Source organism: Caloenas nicobarica, chromosome 4 (assembly GCF_036013445.1).
Source record: "Caloenas nicobarica isolate bCalNic1 chromosome 4, bCalNic1.hap1, whole genome shotgun sequence".
In the NCBI taxonomy this organism is placed as follows: domain Eukaryota; kingdom Metazoa; phylum Chordata; class Aves; order Columbiformes; family Columbidae; genus Caloenas; species Caloenas nicobarica.
In genome coordinates, this window is record NC_088248.1 from 50,634,470 (window position 1) to 50,657,227 (window position 22,758).

General features: G+C 39.1%; 1 protein-coding gene across 1 annotated transcript in view; it reads left to right on the top strand.

The window, feature by feature from the left end:
* The window catches only part of CHIC2 (cysteine rich hydrophobic domain 2), a 31,953-nt gene continuing 9,195 nt past the window's right edge, over positions 1 to 22,758 (top strand). Inside the window, exons 1-5 of the mRNA XM_065634486.1 lie at positions 1 to 249; positions 8,462 to 8,516; positions 8,662 to 8,817; positions 22,360 to 22,416; positions 22,583 to 22,642. Coding sequence (XP_065490558.1) covers positions 131 to 249; positions 8,462 to 8,516; positions 8,662 to 8,817; positions 22,360 to 22,416; positions 22,583 to 22,642 — 447 coding nt within the window. The 5' untranslated portion in view covers positions 1 to 130. The remainder of the gene's footprint in view (positions 250 to 8,461; positions 8,517 to 8,661; positions 8,818 to 22,359; positions 22,417 to 22,582; positions 22,643 to 22,758) is intronic.

The window sequence follows — 22,758 nt, forward strand, 5'->3', positions numbered from 1 at the left end:
CTCGTCGCGGCTCCGCCGCCGCCCGCCCCGGCACCGGGGCGTCCCTGCCGGCCCTCTCCCGCCGGCCTCCGCGGCCGGCGCCGTCGCGTCGCCCCCGCTGCTCTCTCCCACCGGACGCCCGGGCCCGGCCATGGCGGACTTTGACGAGATCTACGAGGAGGAGGAGGACGAGGAGCGGGCGCTGGAGGAGCAGCTCCTCAAGTACTCCCCCGACCCGGTGGTTGTACGCGGCTCCGGCCATGTCACCGTGTAAGGGCCGCGCCGGGGCCTGCGCGGCCGGGGAGGGCGGCGGAGGCCCGGGCGGCGGGACGGGGGCGGCTCCGTGCCGGGCCTGGGGGCGGCGGGGCCGGGGGCAGCCCGGGGCGCGTAGCCGGCGGTTACAATTAGGGGTACGTCGGACAGGTGGGCGGGGAGCACCGGACTGGTACCGCTCCCCCCCACCCCCCTGCTTCCCCCGGTGTCCGTGGGATTGCGGGAGGGCTCTCCTCGGCTCCGCCGGGCGGCCAGTGCCTCCTGGGACGCGCAAACGGTGCAGAGCTCCAGCGAGGCGCGGTGCAGAGCTCCAGCGAGGCGCTGAGGAAGCAAGCCTGACTTGGGCTGCGACTGGCACAGGAATGTGAAGTATTTGTCCAAAGTGATGAGCTGTCAGGAAGTAAGGTGCATGTGTTCCTGTGTGTAACAGGTATGTGCCAGCACATGACCGGCTGGACTGTTGCTTAGGGTTGTTTATGTATTTGATACCAGCTCCCATTTAACATGTGGTCTGAGGACTTTTAAGAAAGAAAAGACATCCGTGAGCCAGACAGGTACATGAAAAATCATGTGAAGTTGTGACTGATATGTGTTGTTTCACTGCGTTTAATGCAGGAGTGATCGAGTTTTGTGTTGTGAATGTTTGGTGTCCCTGGCAATCTAGCAGTGAGTGACCATGTGTTAGTGTAGTACTTCTCAATAATGTGACAGATGAAGGTATCTTTTTTTCAGTCAGTTGTCACGCTCACTCTACTGAAGCGTAGTGGTTGTCAGTTATTATGCACAGTTTCAGAGGCTGAAATATCAATCTGGGGACAAAACTCAGCAGTGCAAACTTTTTTAACATTCACTGTTCAACAGGACTAGGCTTGCAATAGAAACGTAAAAGTTGAAGGTATTGTGGTCTGTTGCTCTGAGTCCTGTGAACTCTACTGATTTTCTGAGACTGACCTGTCTGTAATCTGGCGTTAAATTTAGAGTAGTTTTGTGATGCTTTGGTACATTCTTACTTTAATAATTGGTTGACATTAAGTGATACTAACAACGGGGTAGTGCAGTTTGCTGTCTGGTTAAAAACAGGAGATCAGACATGATTGACTTAGAGGTTTAGAGGGTTGGAAGGATGTGGATGGGCAAGAGGCTGAGAAGGCCCCGTAAAGGAACAGAAGCGTGTAGATGAAGTGTTCAGTGTATAACTTTGTTTATTGTGAAGAAAAGTTGTTACTGTCTAGTGACTTATCTGAAGGTATGTATGGTTAGCTTATGGTAGCTTTAGTCTGTTTCTGGTAAGCAGATCAAAACCACAGTTAGATTGTTGTCATCTTGGCCAATGTAAAAGTATAAAGAACTGGAATGGAGGCAAGCACTTGTTTCTTCTTCTATACCGGAAGGTAAGTTGTGTGAGACAAGATCAAGGCCCGTTAGTGAAATCTAGAGGAAGTTTGTGTAGCGTGTCTATGACTAGTAAGGGCGTTGTGGTTGAAGAAGGATGTTTGCCTCATTAATTGTTCATTAATGGTCACTACCTCATTATTACTTTAAATACTTCCTCAAAATATTTGTTCTTTAGGTTTTGGGTGAGCAATGAAATATGAACATGTATGTCAAAAATTAAGCAATTGATCTTCATCTACTTTCTTTATTGTGCTGTGAACAGTTCACTAAATAGCATCAGCCACTTTTACCTTTGCACAGCCTATAACTTTTTTTGTCATTTATTGAAAAGCTTATTATTAAAAGTTTGATCACTGTCAGAACATTCACTTGGTGGATTTAAGGAATAGGTCAAGTCCTATGTATATAATGACTTAGTCTTGCCTGGTATAAAACTATGTATACATTTTGAAGGCCTGGCAAAAATAACCAGCAGTTAAGCAAATACTGGATTGATCTGTCCCTGGCCCTGCAGTTGAAAGAGTTGCTGACTGCTTCTGCCATGTGTATATTTAAACAGAAGCTCTCTTTTTGTTGTCTACTGTCATATCGTCTCTGATCTTACACAGGAGTCATAATGTTGAGATTAATCTGTAGTCATGGAAATGACATATTTCAATGTCAGAAAGACATTTACTATTACTCGATTTCATCCAACAGGCAATGGAAGTGTGTGAGAGTCCTTTCTAAACTGAGTAGTTAAAAGCAATTAAAGGAAAGCAGGTAAATATCCAAATAAAATGTACAAAGGACTTGCCTTTCCTTGGAAAGTGGAGCTTTTGATTAGCACTAAGAGTTTTCTTCTCAAACTCACTGTTTGGAGCATGCTGCCCACAATTCTAAAACTTTTTTTTTTGAAACATTGTTTTTTAAATATTCAGTGAAAGTGTTTTTGCACCAGCAGAGTTTAGATAGCTCTGCGATTAGGAGTAGTATTTGACCTGGTTTCTCATGACTTGAGATAATCGCTTCTAATGGCAGGAAACTTGAAAGCTAAGACAATATAGAACTTTACTTACAACTGAATTGAAAGTCCAAGGTATTTCATACCTTTTCCTGAAATCGTATTATCATGGAAAGAGAGGTACATGATGAGTTTGGAATTGCAGAGAGAATATTTGTGATAGGTGTCTGATCATGTTTTTCCTGTGCTTTCTTCTTCCTCGAGCAGTCGAGACATATGTGCTTTATATATACCAGAGTGTATTAATTAGTAATATTGGATTTATTAGTCTTTCGCAGTGCTGGAATGATGGAGAGCCATTGTGATGTGCTAGTGAATGTCTTTCTGTGCAGTTTGCCATCGTAGCCTATCGTGTGTTAATGCAAGATAGCTATTTGGAGGGGAAAAAACCTCACAAAATATATTTTCATCCAAGTCAGTTTCTTTAATATTAAACTTAAGTTTGCTTATATATTTTTGAACCTCACTCTGTATCAAGTATATATGAGTGAAAACAGGGCTATATAAGAGTTATGGATGGAGACCGTTAAGATTTGTGGAATATATATTTATTTTGTAAGGATTGTGAACATGTGGAACTGAGTGTGGTTGAGAGCAATGAAGAAATGGTTTAGTGTCCTCATAAGGACAGGCCAAAGAGGAAGAGGATAAACGTGTCAGTTTTATGTGTTAGGAAGGTCTGACCTGCAGGCCGAGAAAAGGTGGCAGGTTGACTGTGTCCTGTACTGTAAACTTGTGTACTCTGAAGTTTCTACCTCATTATTTCTTTATCCACTGGACACAAAGGCTCAGCTGAATCTTTCAAGCAGAGTCATGTTCAAGAAACACTTTTTCAGGTTGCAGGAAGGTTAAAGAAAGTACTCATGCATGAGGTTAGCATGGATCTGTGGAAACATGATGTAGAATGGGAAAGGCAAAGAGCAAGCAGAGAAGAGTATGTGTCACTGAAGATGGAGTATTGCGTAAAAGAAATCTAGTGCTCTATGAGGACAGCTGTCTGAGAAAATGCATCATCAAAATATTGATTTCCAGTGTTTGACTTTAGCTTTTTGCTGCTTTTTTGTCAGAGCTGTTATGTCTTTACAGTGAACATATAGTAGTGTTCTGTGGAGTTTCTAATATTTTAATTTCCAAATTGCAGCATGCAGTCAAGAGGGATAATAGTGAGATCACATAATTGCTTACCAAAGCTTTAAATGTATGGAGTCACCCTTTTTTACGACCTGCGTATGGTAACAAAACTGTAATGTGGAAAGCTCAGAATTATATTGGTAGCTTGTTGAGCTAGCTTTGATGTTTCAGTTTCGCTACCCCACTATGTATTAAACATTACCACAAGCCTTGAGTATGAAGTCTCGGTCTCATTTGCTTATAACTTTACCAAAGTGTAACTGTGGTGGTCAGAAGTTTCTGTGCCTCACTCTGCTTCAGTGTGTTTGTAGGTTCAGATACCTCTAGAGCTTTGCCAGTAGGGTTGTCTTTGTCAGGCATGGCTTTTGCAATCTCTGTGAATATGTGCTTGTGTCTGAAGCTGTCAGCGTTTGAGTACTTGTAGATCATGCATTCTCAAAAAAAGCCTTCTGTCTGTCCTTCTGCTTTCCGGCCAACCTTCAGCATGAGACCAAACAGTGCTTTCCCTGCAATTACATATTTTTGTGACTTACGTGAGAGCAGGGAGATTTTCTTTTGCCTTTGCCTTGCCTGCTCATGCCTCAGAGCAAAGGACTTCCTCAGTATTCTGGGTAGAGGAACAGCTGAAATTCTGTCTTTATCTCTTGGTCTCAGGTACAGCTTTCTTTTAGTTCTTGCAACAAGAGCTGCTTTACACTGAGTTATCCTTGTAGTTGGCCACTCCTTTATTGCTCAAATTTATATTTAATTCCATTTTTCATGGTAAATCTCTTCTGGATGTTGAAGTATCAAGTACATGAAGATCATTCTTTGAAGAGACATCTCTTTAGACACCTGTCTCTGATGTTGATTTGATGAATTAATTATATAGTAAAGTGATGCTTAATTTTGAGACTTCTGATGTATCTGTGTATCTTGAGCTTGGAGTGTTTCTCCAGGTTTGGCTGCTTATTAAATATATACGGATCCAAGGGATGTTTTCAGGCTTTGGTTTCCACTTCAACCTACTGGTAATTTTAAGTAGCTTAACCGATAGGGCATGACACTTGTTTCTGACATTTACATCACTTTTGCCTCAGCACTTGGTTTCACTCAGGATTTTGGGGAAAGGGTGGATGGTCCTCCTGTCATAGGGTATTCAACAGGATTTTCAATGGTAGAGGTACGTTTCCAGTAAGTATGGATTTTCTTTGTTTTGTGTTGAAGTGGTAAATTTGCCATATATTTCTCTGGTTAACAATTTTAATTTGTTACTTCACCAGTTTTGAGGGATTTGTAGGAGCTGCCTGATCTAGTGACAGGTGGGTTGGACTAGGTGATCTTTGATGGTCCCTTCCAACTCAGATCATTCTATGTTTCTATGATTCTACTGCGTGCAGGCAATGATAAGGAGGTGGCATGTTTACTTAAGTCCATAGGTAAATATCACCTACAGCATCAAATTCATAAACTCTCTAGCCCAGCATGCTGTTGCAAACTGTGGCAACAAGCATTGCTACTTATGGGTTGCATGCAAGCCTAGCTGTTCCCGGTGACCATTCTCCTTGTACTGTCTGGCATCTGCGGTTGTGTGGGGTGATATATCCTTCAAAAACATCTTCCCTTTAGTGTCTGTTTGTCAGGGATCTTGTGTAATCTTTCTTCAAATCTGTTGACACAGCCTGCCTCACTAACCTCAAGTGGAAACAAACACAAAAGTTTGCTACTTGCAGCTTAAAGAAGCACTTTCTCTTATCTGTTCTAAAACCAATCTCCTGTTAGATTCAGTGAGTGTGGGATTTAGTGATTAACAGTTAATCATTCACCTTATGCACAGCCTTCCTGCATCTTTGCACTTTGATCATACACCCCCTCAGCCTTCTTTTCCAAGTTAGTTTCCTAAGGCAGCTGCTTTGTTCCCTTAGTTATATCAGTCTTCTTTCTCTCTGCTTTCTCTGAACTCTACCAAGTCCTCCATGAAATGTGGATGCCAGAACCACACCCAGTACTGATTATGCTGGGTAAAAAACTGGTTGGATGACCAGGCTGCAGGAGTGGTGGTGAATGAAGTTAAGTCCGGTTGACGGTCAGTCACAAGTGGTGCTCCCCAGGGCTCAGTTTTGGGGCCAGTTCTATTTAATCTTTTTATCAGAGATCTGGATGAGGGGATTGAGTGTACCCTCAGTAAGTTTGCAAATGACACTAAGTTGTGTGGGAGTATTGATCTGCTGGAGGGTAGGATGGCCAGACAGAGGGATCTGGACTGACTGGACTGATGGGCTGAGGCCAATTGTGTGAGGTTTAACAAGGCCAAGTGCCAGGTCCTACACTTGAGTCACAACAACCCCAGGCAGTGCTACAGGCTTGGGGAAGAGTGGCTGGCAAGCTGCCTGGCAGAGAGGGATCTGGGGATCTTGGTCAGTGGCTAAGAAGGCCAACAGCATCCTGGCTTGTATCAGAAATGGTGTGGGCAGTAGGACTAGGGAAGTGACAGTCCCCCTGTACTCACAGAATCGCAGAATGGTTAGGGTGGGCAGTGGTTAGGGTACTCGACACTGGTGAGGCCGCGCCTTGAATACTGTGTTCAGTTTTGGGCCCCTCACTACAGGAAAGACATTGAGGTGCTGGAGAGAGTTCAGAGAAGGGCAACGAAGCTGGTGGGGGGCCTGGAGCACAAGTCTGAGGAGCAGCTGAGGGAACTGGGGCTGTTTAGCCTGCAGAACAGGAGGCTGAGGGGAGACCTTCTTGCTCTCTACAACTACGTGAAGGGAGGTTGTGGCATGAAGGGTGTTGGTCTCTTGCAAGTAGCAGGTGATGAGAGGAAATGGCTTCCAGTTGCACCAGGGCAGGTTTAGATTGGATATTAAGAAAAATTTATTCACTGAAAAGGTTGTGAAGCACTGGAACAGGCTGCCCAGGGAAGTGGTTGAGTCACCATCCCTGGAGCTGTTTAAAAGATGTGTAGATGTGCTTAGGGACATGGTTTAGAGGTGGGCTTGGCAGTGCCAGTAAGAGTTGGACTCAATCTTAAATGCCTTTTCCAACCTAAATGATTGTACGTGGGCATATGTGGGTTTTATGGAGAATCAAAATGGTGCCTTCTGTGTTTGTTCTTAATCACCTTAGTGGTGCCCAGTATTTTATTGCTATTTCTGGCAACCGCTCCTTGCATTCAGCTTGCATTAAAGAGAATCGTGAGTGGTGATAAAAGATCTGTCCTGAGCTGTAGCTGCCAAACTTTAGTTGAATGTCACATAAGCACAGTTTCCCAAGATTCAGCACTTTTTATTTATCTACACAGAAGCTCATCTGCCACCTTTTGTCCACTGGGTTTTGTGAGGTACTTCCACAGTGGCACCCCACTGGTACAGCATTAACTGCCTGTTTGATTATTTGGGCAAAGTTCTCTATTGATGTGCAGATCAATCAGTTCAATAAGGAAAAAAAAAAGCAAAAGTAAACACCCCCTCCAAAAACAAACAAACAAACCAACCACAACCAACTCCAAAGCCAAACAAACAAAAAAACCCCAAACACCAAAAAACCTCCCCCTCAAAAAAAACCCCAAACAACAATAAAAAAACAGAAAAAACCACACCAAACCAAACCAAAAACCCACCATCAACCCTGAGGAATGCAGAGCTGCTCAAAAAACATTGTCTAAGCAAATTATGTCTTTAAATCCTTGAACTATCAAAGCTCAGGTAAGCTTTTCTGCACACAACAGAGCTGTGTGTGATAGTCTTGCTGCCAGTATTCAAATATTGAGCAATTTAATTTCTGATTTGTGTCATTTGCAGTATGTGATAGTAAAACTACTTCGGTTTATATTCAGAAGGTTATTAATGACAAATTAAATTTTACACTTGCTGCTATTTACAAAATTACTAGCTGGTCATACAGTTGCATTAGTGACTTTGTTAGACTGTATAGTCTCTATTAGAAGTTATTGCCCAGACCAGATGCCAGAAAAAAATCCAAATTTTCTTTGAACTTCATCTATTCATGAACCCAACCAGCCAACTGTAAGATAGAAAACTTTTTTTTCCTTTTTTGTAGGCAAGATGAAACTCTTCTAATCGTTAGAGCTTCTGAAACCCAGAATAGTCAGTAACTCTAGTTCATCTCAAACTGCTTCATAGCTTTATATTCATTATTGATATGTTTCTTTCAAATTAGTTATCATTTAAATAATGTTTTTTTAGGTAGCATTTTGTGTTCTGAAACTTACTAGTATATTTTCTTCTGAATAAACAAGCTGGTATCAATTCCATTTTTATGCTTAAAACAGTTATTTAGCATGAGAGGAATAGCACTGGATGAGTTTTTCTTCAAGATATATCTGTACTGATGGAGGAGGGGTGTGGTTCAAACTGTGGCATTAACTTCCCCTCTTAAGTACTTCAGGTTTCACAGTTATAAAGATTTTGCTGAATTTGAGCAAGAGTCAACAGTGTCAACAGAACTTTAAGAAGAAACTATAGGCAAGATGGATTCCAAACTGTGTACAATGGTGTACTTTTGTCTGCTAGGATAATATTAGGAATTACTTTTAATAGCAACTATTTTTTTTTCCTGAAATGAATGCTGTCGTGATACAAACCCTGAGAGTATTATGATGTACTTGTGACTTGTGGCATGGATTTGGCTTATTTATAATTTTGGTATGATCTTTGTGGTTTTTTGGTTTTTTTTTGGTAGGTTTGGACTAAGCAACAAATTTGAAGCAGAATTTCCTTCATCTTTAACTGGAAAGGTGAGTATCTGTGAACAGGAATTTGGAATTAGAGTTAAGATTTTGTTACAAAACCAAGAATTCCAGGTGTAGACCATTGTAGGAGTAATAAATCACACTGCTGTGTTACTAGGTGTTTGGTGGTTTTTTTTTTTCCTCTTTGCAGGTTGCACCTGAAGAATTTAAAGCCAGCATCAGCAGAGTTAACAGTTGTCTTAAGAAGAACCTTCCAGTTAATGTACGATGGCTCCTATGTGGCTGCCTTTGCTGCTGCTGCACTTTAGGTTGTAGTATGTGGCCAGTTATCTGCCTCAGTAAAAGAGTAAGTTGAACTATTCTTATAATTTTTGATAGACTTCTACTTGGTTTGTTCTCCTTTTTTTTCCGCCCCCCGCTCCTCCTCCTTTAAAAACTGTGTGCTAGAACTTATTTAAATCAGATTGATTTAATACATTTTGGTATCAGTTGTCTGTCGTGCTAGTTAAAGTTACAACAGACAGAAGTCAGAACTTTCAGCTTATAACTCAGTGAGTGCTAGTAGAGCTGAATGTCTCTGCTAGAACCGTGTACTGTACAGCACTTATTATTATTACAGTAACTTTCAACATACTTTTTAAATAGCTGCATCTTTTCTGTGATACGCTTGGATTAACAGAATTTGACAGTGATTGAGTGGCAGTTTGTTGTGAGGAGCTTCTGATTACACTGTTGCCCAAATAGTTGTGTGTGGTTGGTTGTTTGGTTGGTGTTTTGTTTTGGTTTTTTTAAGATAATAATGAAATTTTTTGGTTTGGATTTTCCTTCCAAGCTCTAGATTAGTAAAAGGTTATTTTTTACATCAACAACTAGAAAGTAGTGTTTTGTCTGTGTACATTTGGCTCTTTGTGTATTGCTCACAACAGAAGCTCATTGCAAGTGCCTGTTTTTCACCTCCCTTCCCTCAGTGCAGTTAATTAGGCTGCCCTCCCATCTCTCTTATTTTCATGTGCATAAAAATTGTTTTTGACTAGTCCTATTTCACTACTTTACAAGAAGTCTCTGTGCCTCCCCATCCTCTCCTCTCTGTTGATACTGTTCATCTTGCCGTTTCATGGCAAGGCTTGTGTATATTCTCATGTAATACCTCTTAGTGCCACAAATAGTGTACAGTTCCATACTCTGAACATCATCATGCTTTTATTTATTGAAGTCCTTATTTTACAGGGTTGGTAAATCAAGGCATTAAAAAAAAAAGTATAGAATGAATGCTGATCATAACAAAACCTGTACACATTTTTCTGTCGTCTAACTTTCTGTGTTAAGGTCTTAATGTTTAGTCCTTTTGAGAGATTTTTTTAAGACTAGTTTTAATTGTATACAAAATAAGGTGGAAGAGTCTCCTGGTAATGTTGGAGTCTGTGGAAAAAATATTGTTGGTATCAGGGTGAATTATATCAGACCATAGGTTTTATGTTTTTAGGCTGTCACAAACTAGTAAGTCTGCTGTAGAATGATCGTATACCCATATTGTGAAAATCTGTTAGAAGAAATTAGAATTTGATGATTACTTCAACAGATAAGTTGGTGACCTAGCTAGCTTGCAGAGAAGATTACCTTTTGCATGCTAGGCCTAGCTCTGGGCTTTACGAACACAAGAGAAACTTGCATTCCTACTGCCCATGTTTAACTTCTACAGGAGAAAGCTTTTGGTGCTCTTTCATTTGACCCTTTTTGCTCACCTAATGGGCTGTTGTAGCAGGAAATGATAGCAGGATGTTGCATGGTAGTGGCTGATGCCACAAGCCCTCATCTTCTGAGCTGGTGTCTCTTAATTTACTACCATAAGTCACAAATAATCAACTTTGTAAACATTGTTAAACTAAATCAGAAGAAAGGCAGGGGCTTGTAGCATCTGGGGCCAGAAAACAGGGTTTGAAGCTGAGGAAGGAGGTTCTGTGTGGGAACCTGGTAAAGCAACAGAGAAGTGCTTCTCTCGAAAGTTGTGTGGGATAGAAGTTAAGGTAAGCTCCCTGACAAAAGGATAAATCTGGAAAAAATACATGAATACTCTGTTTAGAGGAGGCTGGAAAGCAGTTAGTTGTGTAATTGTTGCTATAGTATACAGACTGCATAAAGATAGAAGAGTCTCGGAGAATGAACAGCAGGAGCAAGGACAGAAACTTGAGGCTGAATTTCCAGAAGTCATCCTAGAGGTATGGCCCAGGCTGTCAGTAAATGATGCATTTTTCCTGTTAAAAGTTGGTACACACCTTTTCCTGCACTTAAGGCTGGGTGACTCAGGCTGAAACTTGGATGTCCAGCATTAGTGAAATTGAGAGTAGGACTCAGCTGCCTGAACATGGTATCTTGTGCCACTGTGGATGGCACAGTGGTGCTCAACACTGGTGGCACTGAATACCTGTGTTTTGGCAGTTTTTTCATTCCTCCAGAATGAAAATCCTTTAAGTCAATTTGGAGACTTCAGATCTTGTGGCAGCATCATTTGTGCATGTCAGCAGCTCCGCCAATAGATATCTGCTTAGAGGGTTGTCTGTCAGGCAGAGAACTCAGAATTTGGTGTAGGTTGGGAATTTGGGGAACATAAGGTAGAGAAGACTTTACTGACTTGTCTTCTTAAGGGCAAACTGAAATGGACTAGAATGCTTTCCCAAACTATAACTCTTAATCCCGGACCTGGCTGGGAAATGCTTTATTTCTGGTAGAGGAGGTAAGGAGGAAAGCTGTGGAATATTTTCAAGGACATATTTGCAAATTCTAGTATAGGAAACAAGAATTTGTAATGACTCTCTTCAAGGCAGCTGCTCACAGAAAAGCGGTGAAAAGTTACTGCCACTTCAAATGCTTGAATAGAATGGATCCAACTTACTTCTTTTGTAGACGCAGTTCAGGAAAGTAGAAATTGATTTAAATCCTTTAAATCCCTTTTACCTGGAATGACAGGTTTTGTACTCTTTAAGATATCAGTTCTGAATTGCGTCCACAAACTTGTAAGATTTCTCTTCTATGCAGGACTTCCCATCAGTTTATGTCAAAGTGCTGTGACAAGCACAGGAAACTAATTGTATGTGTTTGCCTAGAAGTGGGGAAAGTGAGAGACACTGTATGATGTGAATTACCTAGAGCTGCTCAGCAAACTGGCAGCAGTTGTAAATATAACCTGGTTCATCTAGGTTTCAGTCTGTAGTTTGCTCAGTAGATTGCAGTAGAACTGTGACAAAAAGCAACTTAATATTCTTCCACTAAAAAAAAAAAATAATCCATAGACTATTTTGGTTTGCTGCTAGTGCCGCAGTTGTGCTGATGCATAGCAGACTAATGTATTCAGAGTGAAGTAATCACTTAAATTTGAACTCTTGTACTGTACTGCTCATCTCTGACTTTACTGTGCCTTGGAAGAGGGTTGTGTTGACCAAATGATCTTCAGCACCTTGACTTCTTCAGATCTTTCACTGGCCAGACTCCAGCCATAGATATAATCACAACAGCCACAATTCGCATCTTGAGGAAGCAGGGATTCAGGATGACATGTGCCTGTTTTTTCCCTTCAGCTTTTAGATACAAAGGATTATTTCCCACTGACACTCATAATGTAAAACAATTACAACAAATGAACAATAAACAAAATGTTACTTATTTTACAGTACCTGCACTTGACTGAGAAGTGTTGCCCAGAGAGCTTTGCTAATTCAGCCCAGTCATAAGTGATTCCTAGTGAAAGGACAGTTACTTGGAACTGACCTGTTACGTCCTTTGCTGCAGTGGTCACAAAAGACTCTCAAGACTATATAATTAAAGGGTTTGATTTCCGAAAGCAGAATAGGAGTGTTCCCATGTAGAAGTGAAATTTGTGTAGTACATATTTTAATCACACAATAAAAATATACCAGCCTTCATCTTTCTCCTTTTCTACGGAAATAGAAGACTAACAAATTTGTTTTGTTGAATTGTATGTACAGTGAGCTAACAAGTGGGAGTGTTTCTCAAGTTAAGAATTTTATTAAACAAGTTGCAACTGTACAATTTCTTACTTTTAGTAAAGAATAATTTTTCTCAGAATGACCAATTAAGAAATTCCTGGTTTAATGAGGCTGAACCAATCTACCATGCTCTGAAATTGCTGGTATACTTTGTAGATCTTTTCAGAGAAACATTTTTTAAGGTTCATGTAGACAAAACGAAAGCTGCAGCTCCAGAGTATGTGAGGTTACAATAATTCTCTTAATCTTTCTCTGTATTCTGTCTTTTTGCTGCCTTTCACTGACTTTTTTAGTTCTAATGTGGGAAAGTGTAAGTATGATTTTTGAAATTACAGACAATTATTGAAAGTTTGCGTACAATGGGAATATATATTTGGCTTTTTGTTACAGTGAAAAATAAGTTATGGTTTTGTCTCCTTAAATCAGCAGGTGCTTCAAACTAGAAATTTGTTAAGTTACAGACATTTGTAAGTTTAATTGTTAATTATATCACTTTAATGCATTTCCATGCAATGAAAGCATTCCCTTCACTGTATTTTTCTTTTCAGTGCTTTGTTCAGTGCTAGTTTTGGAAGTCTTTGTACAGTATTGTTTCCTTTCTTCTTTTGCATTGAGGTATTTGAGAAAAAGCCTGCTACTCTTCACCAGTAGAATAAATGTTTAATTTGATTCAATATCTTATTGCCTCTTTCCTTTTATGTGGTCTTTATTCAATTTTAATGAAAAAAAGCTACAAGAAATTACAGGAAATACAGTCCCTCATTTGCAGATTTAGATTGTCAATGATCTTCAGTGGTTTTACTCAGAGATTGTACCATCCTTTCTGGGACAAGCTCCAGATTTTACAGATGAACATTAAGTCTTTAAGTTACTGTTCTTTAAATAAAAAGAATGACACAGTGAATTATAATTCAAAAAGCACTCCAGGCTGAGGTGCCCATTTGAAGCCACTTTTTCATATGAATTGACACTCATTTTCACTGTTAACTAAATGGTGTAGTTTCCGATGTGTAAATAGGATAAATAATTTCAACAGAAGCGGTAACAATGAAAGCTATGATAGAATTGCAGTACTATTAGATTTCTTGAAAGCTGGTATTGTACATGTAAATTGCATGTTTCAGAAGGTCCACGGGCAGTCTCTTAAAATGAATAGAGTGAGATATTTAAGAGTGATCTGTACTAATACTTTCAAGAGCTACTTGTTTGTTTGTGAATTCACACAAAGCTGATGAATGTTGCTCAAGCCTCACCATTAGCTGCCACTTATGTAGCAGTTTACATCTTCATAATGCTATATAAACATAAGCTAATTATGGCTTCCAAAGTATTGATTAAATATGTGGTGTAGGAGCTGGAATGTATTTTCTTAAATACAGTAGTCTTGCTTGTCAGTGGATGATACTGATGTTGAAATACATTAGCTCAGGTTATTTAAGTTACAAATACATTACATTTATTTAAAAAATGGAAGGAAATATGTATTTCCTCCTCTGCCTGTCTGCCATGGACTTGGCATTGGAGAGAGTCTAATACCATAATGCTTTTCCAAGGCAATTACATAAGACCGAAGGTGCCTTGGTTTTGATGTCTCTGTTGTGGCAATTTACATTGTAATTCAGTTTGGGAGAATCTCTACAATTGTAAAGTATTTATTATGTTTATCCTAACCAGAACACGTGTGGTCTCTATATTGGCTCAAGTCAGCTTAGTAAAACTTTTTAAAAGTAGAACTTGTATATATCAAATAGGCATTCTTGACCATTGTCTTCAAATATATTCAGAGGTCTTTAAAATCATCTCTCTTTTAGTATCATGAAATGAAATGAAAAAAAAAAATGAAGTGAAAACTTTAAAAGAATCAGGAGATTCAGACCTGGTATACATTTATTTAAAAAGTGTTCACTATAATTTTAGTCAGAAGAGTCACTAAGTGGCACTGCTTGTAGAACATTATAAATGTGAAATCATGATGCATATGGCTCTGTGATTTTTTTTTTTTTCTTCTGTCTCTGAAATCAGATTTTATTTCCTTCAAAGCACCCTGTAAAGGTTTATCAGGTTTTCATGTGCTTTCCAAAAGGGTAGTGAGTTGGTGCATGATGAGGTGTGGGAGCAGATAGTTCTGTCATGTCTTTTAATTTGCAAACCTACTTGGGGAGGGGGGCAGGGCAATAAGATTGGCATGAAGAACACTTACAAATAGAAGTAAATCACAAAATATTAGTTTGTTCCTTTATAAAGCAAATGCAAATCCTTTAATATTTAAAAAATTATGTATTCTCAAGTTAAATTTGTAATTTCATGTATTCTTAATAATAGGTTTTATATTAATCTTAAATGCAGCCTATATCTTTGGTTTCTATAGTGAATATTCTAAATGCCATCTAAAATTTAATTGCATTTGTAATTAGGATGGTATCTCTGAACGTCGTATTGAAATAATACGTGTAGGATTAACATTTCCATGTTAAGTGCCCTTTACATTGTGATGGCTAAAGTGTACAGAGAGAGCCGTAACTCATGCAGTGGTTTGGTTTTAATATTGCTTTTTGTATTGCTTTTCATGTCCAATTTGACATGTTTCTAAAAAAATGAATATGAGCTAGTTGAAATTTGCATAGAGCTATTTTAAAAGAGCACGCTAAAAATGGTCTAGCTAGTTGTCAGATTTGTAAGGCAGGTTAGGAAGGGTGACTTCTAGGATTTTGTCTTTAGCAACCTGTAGATGATGCCAATCAGGGAGCATATGCAAACACTGTTGAGTGTTTAACTATATTAACACTGAATTAGAATGCAAACCTATCTGCAATTCATATTATAAAATTAAAATAAGTAGAAAGCACTTCACTGAATAATAATTTTCTAGACTGTGTTACTGTAAAACAAATGTTAGACTAGAATGGGCTGCTGGCAAGTGTGAGGTAGTGATACTGCTGTGCCTCTTCTCTTTTTCTCAAAGTAGTCTTGCTCTGGAATGTATTCACTTTTTCACTGTATTAAACAAACCAAGGTAAAACATATTCTGCGTAAGTGGAGCACTCTCAAGCACTATGTATAAGTAAAGTAACTTGCTATTTAACAAAAAAGAAAAAGTAGTTCAAGGAACATGACTGCTGAAAAAAACAGTTGGGGGGATGAGGGGGCATTTTTCTACAAAAGAGAAAACTGAAAGAGTTGGTAAGTCTTCTATTGTACCAAACATACATGTGAAGTGGAAAGTGACTTGTTACTTTTCATTTTGTTCTCCATAAAATTATTTTTGCTGAAATTTGGATTAAATCCTGAATTTAGATTAATAATGATGGAAATTTTTTTTTAGTAGCCAGATTTGTTTTTTCTAAACTGGTTATCCAACTGCAGGATCAACCTGTGTGGGATTCTGTAATTTTCTGGTTCAATTCTAGATGGGCAAGACACTGTAGAGGCTGTCCCTTTCAGAGAAATCGTTCTGTTCAGCATGCACACTAGCAAAGCATTGGATTTTACAGGGCCTTCTAGAGTTATTTTGTTAAGTTGTGCTGTCTTTCAGTCTTTCTGGTCATGTAGCCTCTCTTCCATTCTTGGTCCCTGCCCTTAGACACTCCTAACAGCAGGAGTCAGGCTTCCTACATACCAATATATTACACCTGGGAGTGTTCCTGGGAACTGGTGCTTTATAATTGGTGAGACCCCTGGCAGGCTCTGGATTTGTGTTGTGTAACAATTCCTAGGCATTACCAGAATGCTTCAGGTACCATGAGTGGCTGGGAGGTTATGAAAACCTACTGATATAGATGAAAACTTACTGATACAGATGTAAACTGTTCCCTGCCAGCTGGCTTCAAGTGAATGGGAATATTTCTGGGCGCAGTTTAATTTCCTGATAGAGATGTAACCTGAAATTCTTTAGTTTCTGCACCTGCACTGGCCATTAGCTATGTTCTGTTGCATAGTACTGGATATTTTGGAAATAAACGATGGAGACTGAAATTAATATCTCTTTAATCTTAAAAGAGAAGATAGAGGTGGAGTTTTCATTCATGTTCAGTTTATAATTTCCCACAGTGGATGATACCAGATGAGTTGTTTGGTGGACATTCAGTCCTATTTTCATCCCTGTTGCAGTCAGTTGCATCTTATGTTTTCATTTTCTGTGGCCCTTTCTGTGAGAATGTCCTTCAGCAGGAGGTGGATGCTTTAGATTGTCATAGCCAGATTTGAATTTGTTTGCAGGAAGCTGACCTTCATGGGTTTTGTTTCATTACGATGACAAAGAATCAGAGCTAGAATTTAATCCTAGAACAAAAGAATTAAAAATGTTTCTTTACAAATTCAAGTAACAACGTAATTGTAATCCTGATACTTCATGGATCAGTTCAACATCTGTCTGCCTGTGGAATGTGTTTTTCCACATCTCAGCTAGACCGTCTCAAAGGAAGTGTGTTCATTCTGCCAAGGTCAAGACCATTTCTTCTGCTAGGCTTTGCTGTAGTGTGAAGTTTCTGCAATGGTTGGCTCTAGTCACTGTCATCTCATTACAGAAAGCAGCTAGCTACGCTTCTTTGGTGACTTGGCTATTAGAGGGGGGCTAAAATACCAGTGGCCTTAGCACCTTGCATCTTTTGGCTTGTCTGTATTTGAGAGGAGATTTATATAACACTTTTGTAATCAACTTTTAGGAACTTGAACTGATAATTTGTCTCTGCCACATGTTTCTACTGCAGACCAAAATGACTTTGGAAAATCCTCTTCCACTATCTATCAGTTAATACGTTGGTGAGAATATAAGATGTTCTCCATTGCACTCCTGCTTAGTGCATATGAGGTGTTTGCTTCTGTACACGTTCTTCATTCTCCACATATTTCATGGCTTTAGTGCTTTCTTAAACACTCTAGAAGTTTGAGAATCAAGGTAACCAGAGTCTCTGAGGAATTGTCTTTGGCTTAGATATTAAAAACTGTTGCATGCAGTAATGTGAAATAACGCTGCTGTCCTCTTTAAATCAGCAGACAATTTGGTGGAAGAGACCTTTCCAGAAAGTAGTTGATCTGATTTGATTAATAAGGCTTTAAATTCATCTTTTCTGTGATGTACCAACCCAGGGCTGAGACCTGTACAAATTAGGTCAGTTTATGAATTGTGTGAGGATATGGGATGGTATCCTCAGGGCTGTCTTTTAGAATGGGAGGTTTCCTGAGGTCAATTTGATGCTGTCAGTTCTTCTGCTCCAAAATTCTGCTGGTTATATTTCTCTTCGCCTGATCAAGAGCTTTGATCTGTGCTTTGGTCTGGGTTCAGTTTCTGCCCAGAATCGTCTGTAAGGTAGGACAAGGTGCGGCAATAGTAATCGTGTTGGACAAGGCAGTTATTTCAAGATCATACAAAAAGCTCCAGAATGCCACACTTATTTCCAGATACTCTTCGATCTGTGTAGTATGGATTTCACTCACTTTCTTGCATGGATGCTGCAGTTGCTTCTGGGATGAGCACCCTTACAATAGTCTCCAGTAAGAAACATCCTAGCTACTAATAGGAAAGATGATGCAAGATGCACCTATGTGGTTGAACAGGCACCTTTTCAAACTATGGCACATGCTGAAGCAGGTATTCCAGGGCGTCAGGATCTGAAATCAACTCCAGTTTCACCTTTGTCGTCCTTCTCAAATAGAGAATTCCTCAATAAGAAGGGAGTGTTACCAAGTTACAATTTCTAAAGGGTTTATTTGGGGGACAGTGTTCAAGGTGGAGACTTTCTCAGCACAGATAAAGAAATGTGTAATTCATTTATACATGTTCCGAGTACAGCTTGGGCATTGTTGTGGCACCAATATGGGCCTCAAAATTGACTTGGGGGATGCTCTGGCATGTTGAAAGTGAGCGTACAATTGTGTGACTCAAATATCTTCTGACTTTATATTTCATTGTTTGCGTTGATAACTGAATCACTTGGGTATAAATTTTGTAGTAAGGTATGTCTTTGTTTGGAGGATGAACAGAAATTTCTGCTTCCATCATTTCTCTCTTTGAGTGAGTGGGGATGGTGTAGTTCAGACCTCTGATGGAATGCTTCACCCTTTCTTCTATGGGGTGTAATACAAATTCTCGTCACAGGAAAATCAACAAAAATCTGTCTTCTTGTATTTTGAAATTTGAGCATAAAGTATTTTTAGGGCAATATTAAAAGTTATTAATACTAGATTGTGATAAAGTTTTATACAAAGTAATTTGAAAATCTCCAGGTACTATATATTGGACTAATGTTGCACTACATTTACGTATGTTTTGGGGTTTTCAAATGAGAAATCAAGATCAAATGCATGTAGCAAGAGATCCTTCTGTTGTTCCCAGACAACTACAAATAAAATTCATAGTGGAGGATTGTGTCGTTACTGTCCATGTTGTTTCCCTGCTTAGATAAAGACAAAGGGAGGTACTCAAATTAGCACCATTTTGGGAGTCATGTAAGATCCTTTTGTTTAATATTGTACCAGTCATTCACTGATTTACAGCAGGAGTTGAGGAGGCTTTGGCCCATTCACTAGTACGGTTTAGCGTAGCGTGCGTGTTCCAGGTCATGCACTGTGAGAGGGGGCCCTGGGGCTGCACAGCCTCCCAGCCCACAGAACTGCAGCTGGAGTTGTGAGCTAACTTCACTAGACACTGCAAAGACATAAGAGAAAGATCTTGCAGTTGGTAATACAGGTAACACACTATTTGTATTCAGTATTGCCTTGGTTCTGCATGAAAAGTTCATACTTTTCCTCTTTTTTTTTTTTTTTTTTTTTGTCTTCCACGTTCAAGAGCAAAACTTTATTTTACTTAATTGGGAGCAATAAGCATTGGTGAAAGTGTATTCCAAATTGGACTTTTTTGGTAGCCTGATATTTCAAAAGACACTGCCAAACATGAATATCTTTAGTCAGTTATTTTACAGGAATGTTTCATTAAACGTTGCATCTAGAAAGTTGATTGAAGAGGTTTATTTCACAAAAATCTGTGGATAACATTAAAAACACTGCTTTTTTTCAGGAAGTATGTTACAAAGCATACTTGCTTATCGTTGGTATGCTAAAAAGTGTACTTGAATCGCAGTTTTAGCTTTGCTCAAATATTGGATTGGGTTTTATAAGAAAAAAATTTTAAGAGCTGGATAGTATTAAATCTTCCTAATAAGCAAGTTTCTCTTCCACTTAATTTGTGCTTTTGTTGTAGCTAACAAATAATTTGCTGTATGGGTTTTTCTGTACACCATTGATAGAATATATAAGCTTGTCATCCTAGTGTGCTGGAAATGCTACACTCAAATCAAGTGTTCCGTTCTGGTTTTGTATATCCTCACCTGCTCCTCACTGTAAATCATTGAGATGTCAAGAGCAGTGATTAATTAAGCTGCACGTGCAAGTGCTTTTTTTCACCTGTCAAGTAGGAAGAAAACTTACTATAGTGAATTGTGTGATGCTGTTTAATTAATTTCTTTTTATGCCAAGCTCTGAGGTTTTCAGAAATATGTTCCAGTCTAATTTTCATTAACATTTCTGTATTGATAATATGGCGTGGTTAGGGAGCTGTGACTATCTCAAATTATTCTACAGGCAGATTGTATTTAAGGCTCTGGGAACATAAATAACTGTGGTCTTGGGCTTGCTTGTATTTTTATCTCATGGTAGTCAAATGACTTTAAACTGGCTTCTTATTTAAATAAATCAATTAATAGTACATAACTACCTATCGGTTTCTTATTTATGTGTATGCGTTGTAATACAGATGCAATTTTATTGGAATTGGAAAAGCTTGCATGTTTTTCACACTCTTTGGGGCAAACAATGAAATTATATTGTATAGTGATCTTAATCTGTTATTAAAAGGTCCTAGAAAGGAAGATTACAAGGTAGATTCAGGTTTTGAATCCGTTTTGCCATTGGTTTAGCAGCGGGTGGGCAGGCAGATGCCTGCTCAGAGTAGAACCTATTGCCATTTTTCACTATTGATAGAGTAGCCTTTCAGAGTCAATGAGCTCTGTCAATGTGAGCTTGTCAAGGCTACAACTTCATAGACCTGAGAGGCGGTTTGAGAGGTCAGCCCTTTTCAGGTTTGCTGTGATGCAAATGAACTTTAATGCTTAAACAACTATTGGAATTTTTATGTCTGCTCCTTGTTCTTTTTTCTTCACAAAGTCATTGACGAGACATTCAGTGCTTTTTAAATTGGAAGTTGCATTGTGCTAAAGACCTAGTACAGATTTACGGAGGGCTGAAAGCAGTTAGATCATGTTCTTTTCATGGTGCGATTAGAATCAAATCGATTTCCCTACAGCCTTCAGCATTCAGATGGCAATTTTAACAAAGCTTGGGGGCTAGACAAGGGACAAAACGACTGAACTGAATGTTAATTACACTCTGCAGCCTTATTTTCTTTTGATTTGGAGCTGACTGGCAACTAAATTAACAAAAGTGTGACCATAACTGCTGCCCTATTTTCATTTAAAAGGAGAGCAGACTCTAAAAGGCTATCTTTACAAAGAAACAAGTGAGGTCTACTGATTATTGTTAAAGGGCACTGTCTTTAAAAACATAATAATAACAATAACCCCAGAAATACTCAATTCCCAATTGAGGTGATGAATTAGTCACTAGCACATCCACCTTCTGATTATTCCACGACTTGCACTTTTTAAAATAAGATGTAAAAAAAATTCAGCGTAATGAATACTTATAGATAGCCATGATCTAATTTTTAATCATGTGACCACAGTACATGCTTAGATGGGTTTCCCCACAGCCGCTTTGGTGTTAAACTAGAGAGAAACTGATGTTTGAAAACCAAGATGTTACTATTTGGTGGGAAATGAATCATTTGTTGTCTAATTTTTATTTTGCCCAGACATTCTTGTTTCTTGTGAGACCATTTAGTTTGATTTGTTAAGGTTCATTTACAGTACTTGTATTTTGTAGTAATAACAGCAAGATGCTTTCTCATCCCTTCCCCTCACCCCTCTCTGCCTTGTAAGGAAGCTGCAGCTGCACTAAGTTGTATTTGATCCTTGTCATTGCTCCGTCCTTTTGCACCTGCAGCTCTGTTGGTCTCATCTTAACACCTGGCACCATGAATTATCCTCTTTTTATTCATAGTCAGTAGCAAATCCCCTTTAGAGCTAAGCAGTATATATTCTGGCAGTCAAATGACCATAAATGTCAGAATGTATTTCTCAAATGTAAATATAACTGAATAATTATGTTCAAAATGCTGTGAAACTTTACAGCACAGAACATCCCTTCATACTAGTGTGCATAATCTTAAAAAGCTGTGCAGAACAGCTTTCGGGATCCTCTATCTCAAGTGTTGACAATATAGGCAGTAAAACTTTGCTTTAGAGTCCTAGATATTGGGTTTGCTCTCTATACAACTCACAGCTTTAGTAATATTCATTTGTGCAATTTACTGCAACTTTCTGCATTTGATTTTCAGTCTCTAAAATCTGGATATGAAAGTAACAAAACCATCTCTTTTGTTTAGAGTACTGCATATTCGTACCTGACCTACAGCACTACAAAACAGTTCACAACATTTGTCGAGCTGTGCTTTTAGATCACTGACACTGGGGGAGCGTGTTCCTGCTCTTATACTCAGGCCACTTCAAAATTTCTGTGGTTTTAAAGTTACAACTGCTGGAAGAACCAGAAAGCAGGTTCTGTTCCAGAGTGGTGTGAGGTAGCTATCTGGGTGTCATAAAAAGTTATTTCTGTTCTAGTTACTATTTAATACCAGAGAAGTTTTGATAGTATTACAGACCACCCTGTACTCAGTCACTGTCCTGTACCTCTCTCCTTTTCACACAAAAGCAGCTGCAAAACAAAGTTTTTCTAAAACCAGTCAAGAGTAAAATTCTTTCTCATTTGTCTTCCAGACACGAAGATCGATTGAGAAGTTATTAGAATGGGAAAACAATAGGTTATACCACAAGGTGAGTGCCGCAGGGAGCAGCTTCGTACTGTTGGAGTTTGAATTGCACAGTATGGAAACAGATGCTTTTGTTGAACGAAAAATATGAAAGGTGGACAAATGGGCTAGTCTGTGTGCTGCAATAAAATACAGCTCATTTTTCTTCTTTTTCTTTCCTCCTTGTCTAGCTGTGCTTGCATTGGAGACTAAGCAAAAGGAAATGTGAAACGAATAACATGATGGAATATGTAAGTTAAAGGGCTGTTTTGTGAGTTTCTCTATTAAATGATCATTTATTTTGCTTCTGATCTTATTCTTTTCATGATTATTAATCAGTAAAGGTGTCAGGAGCTTAATCGCCTGA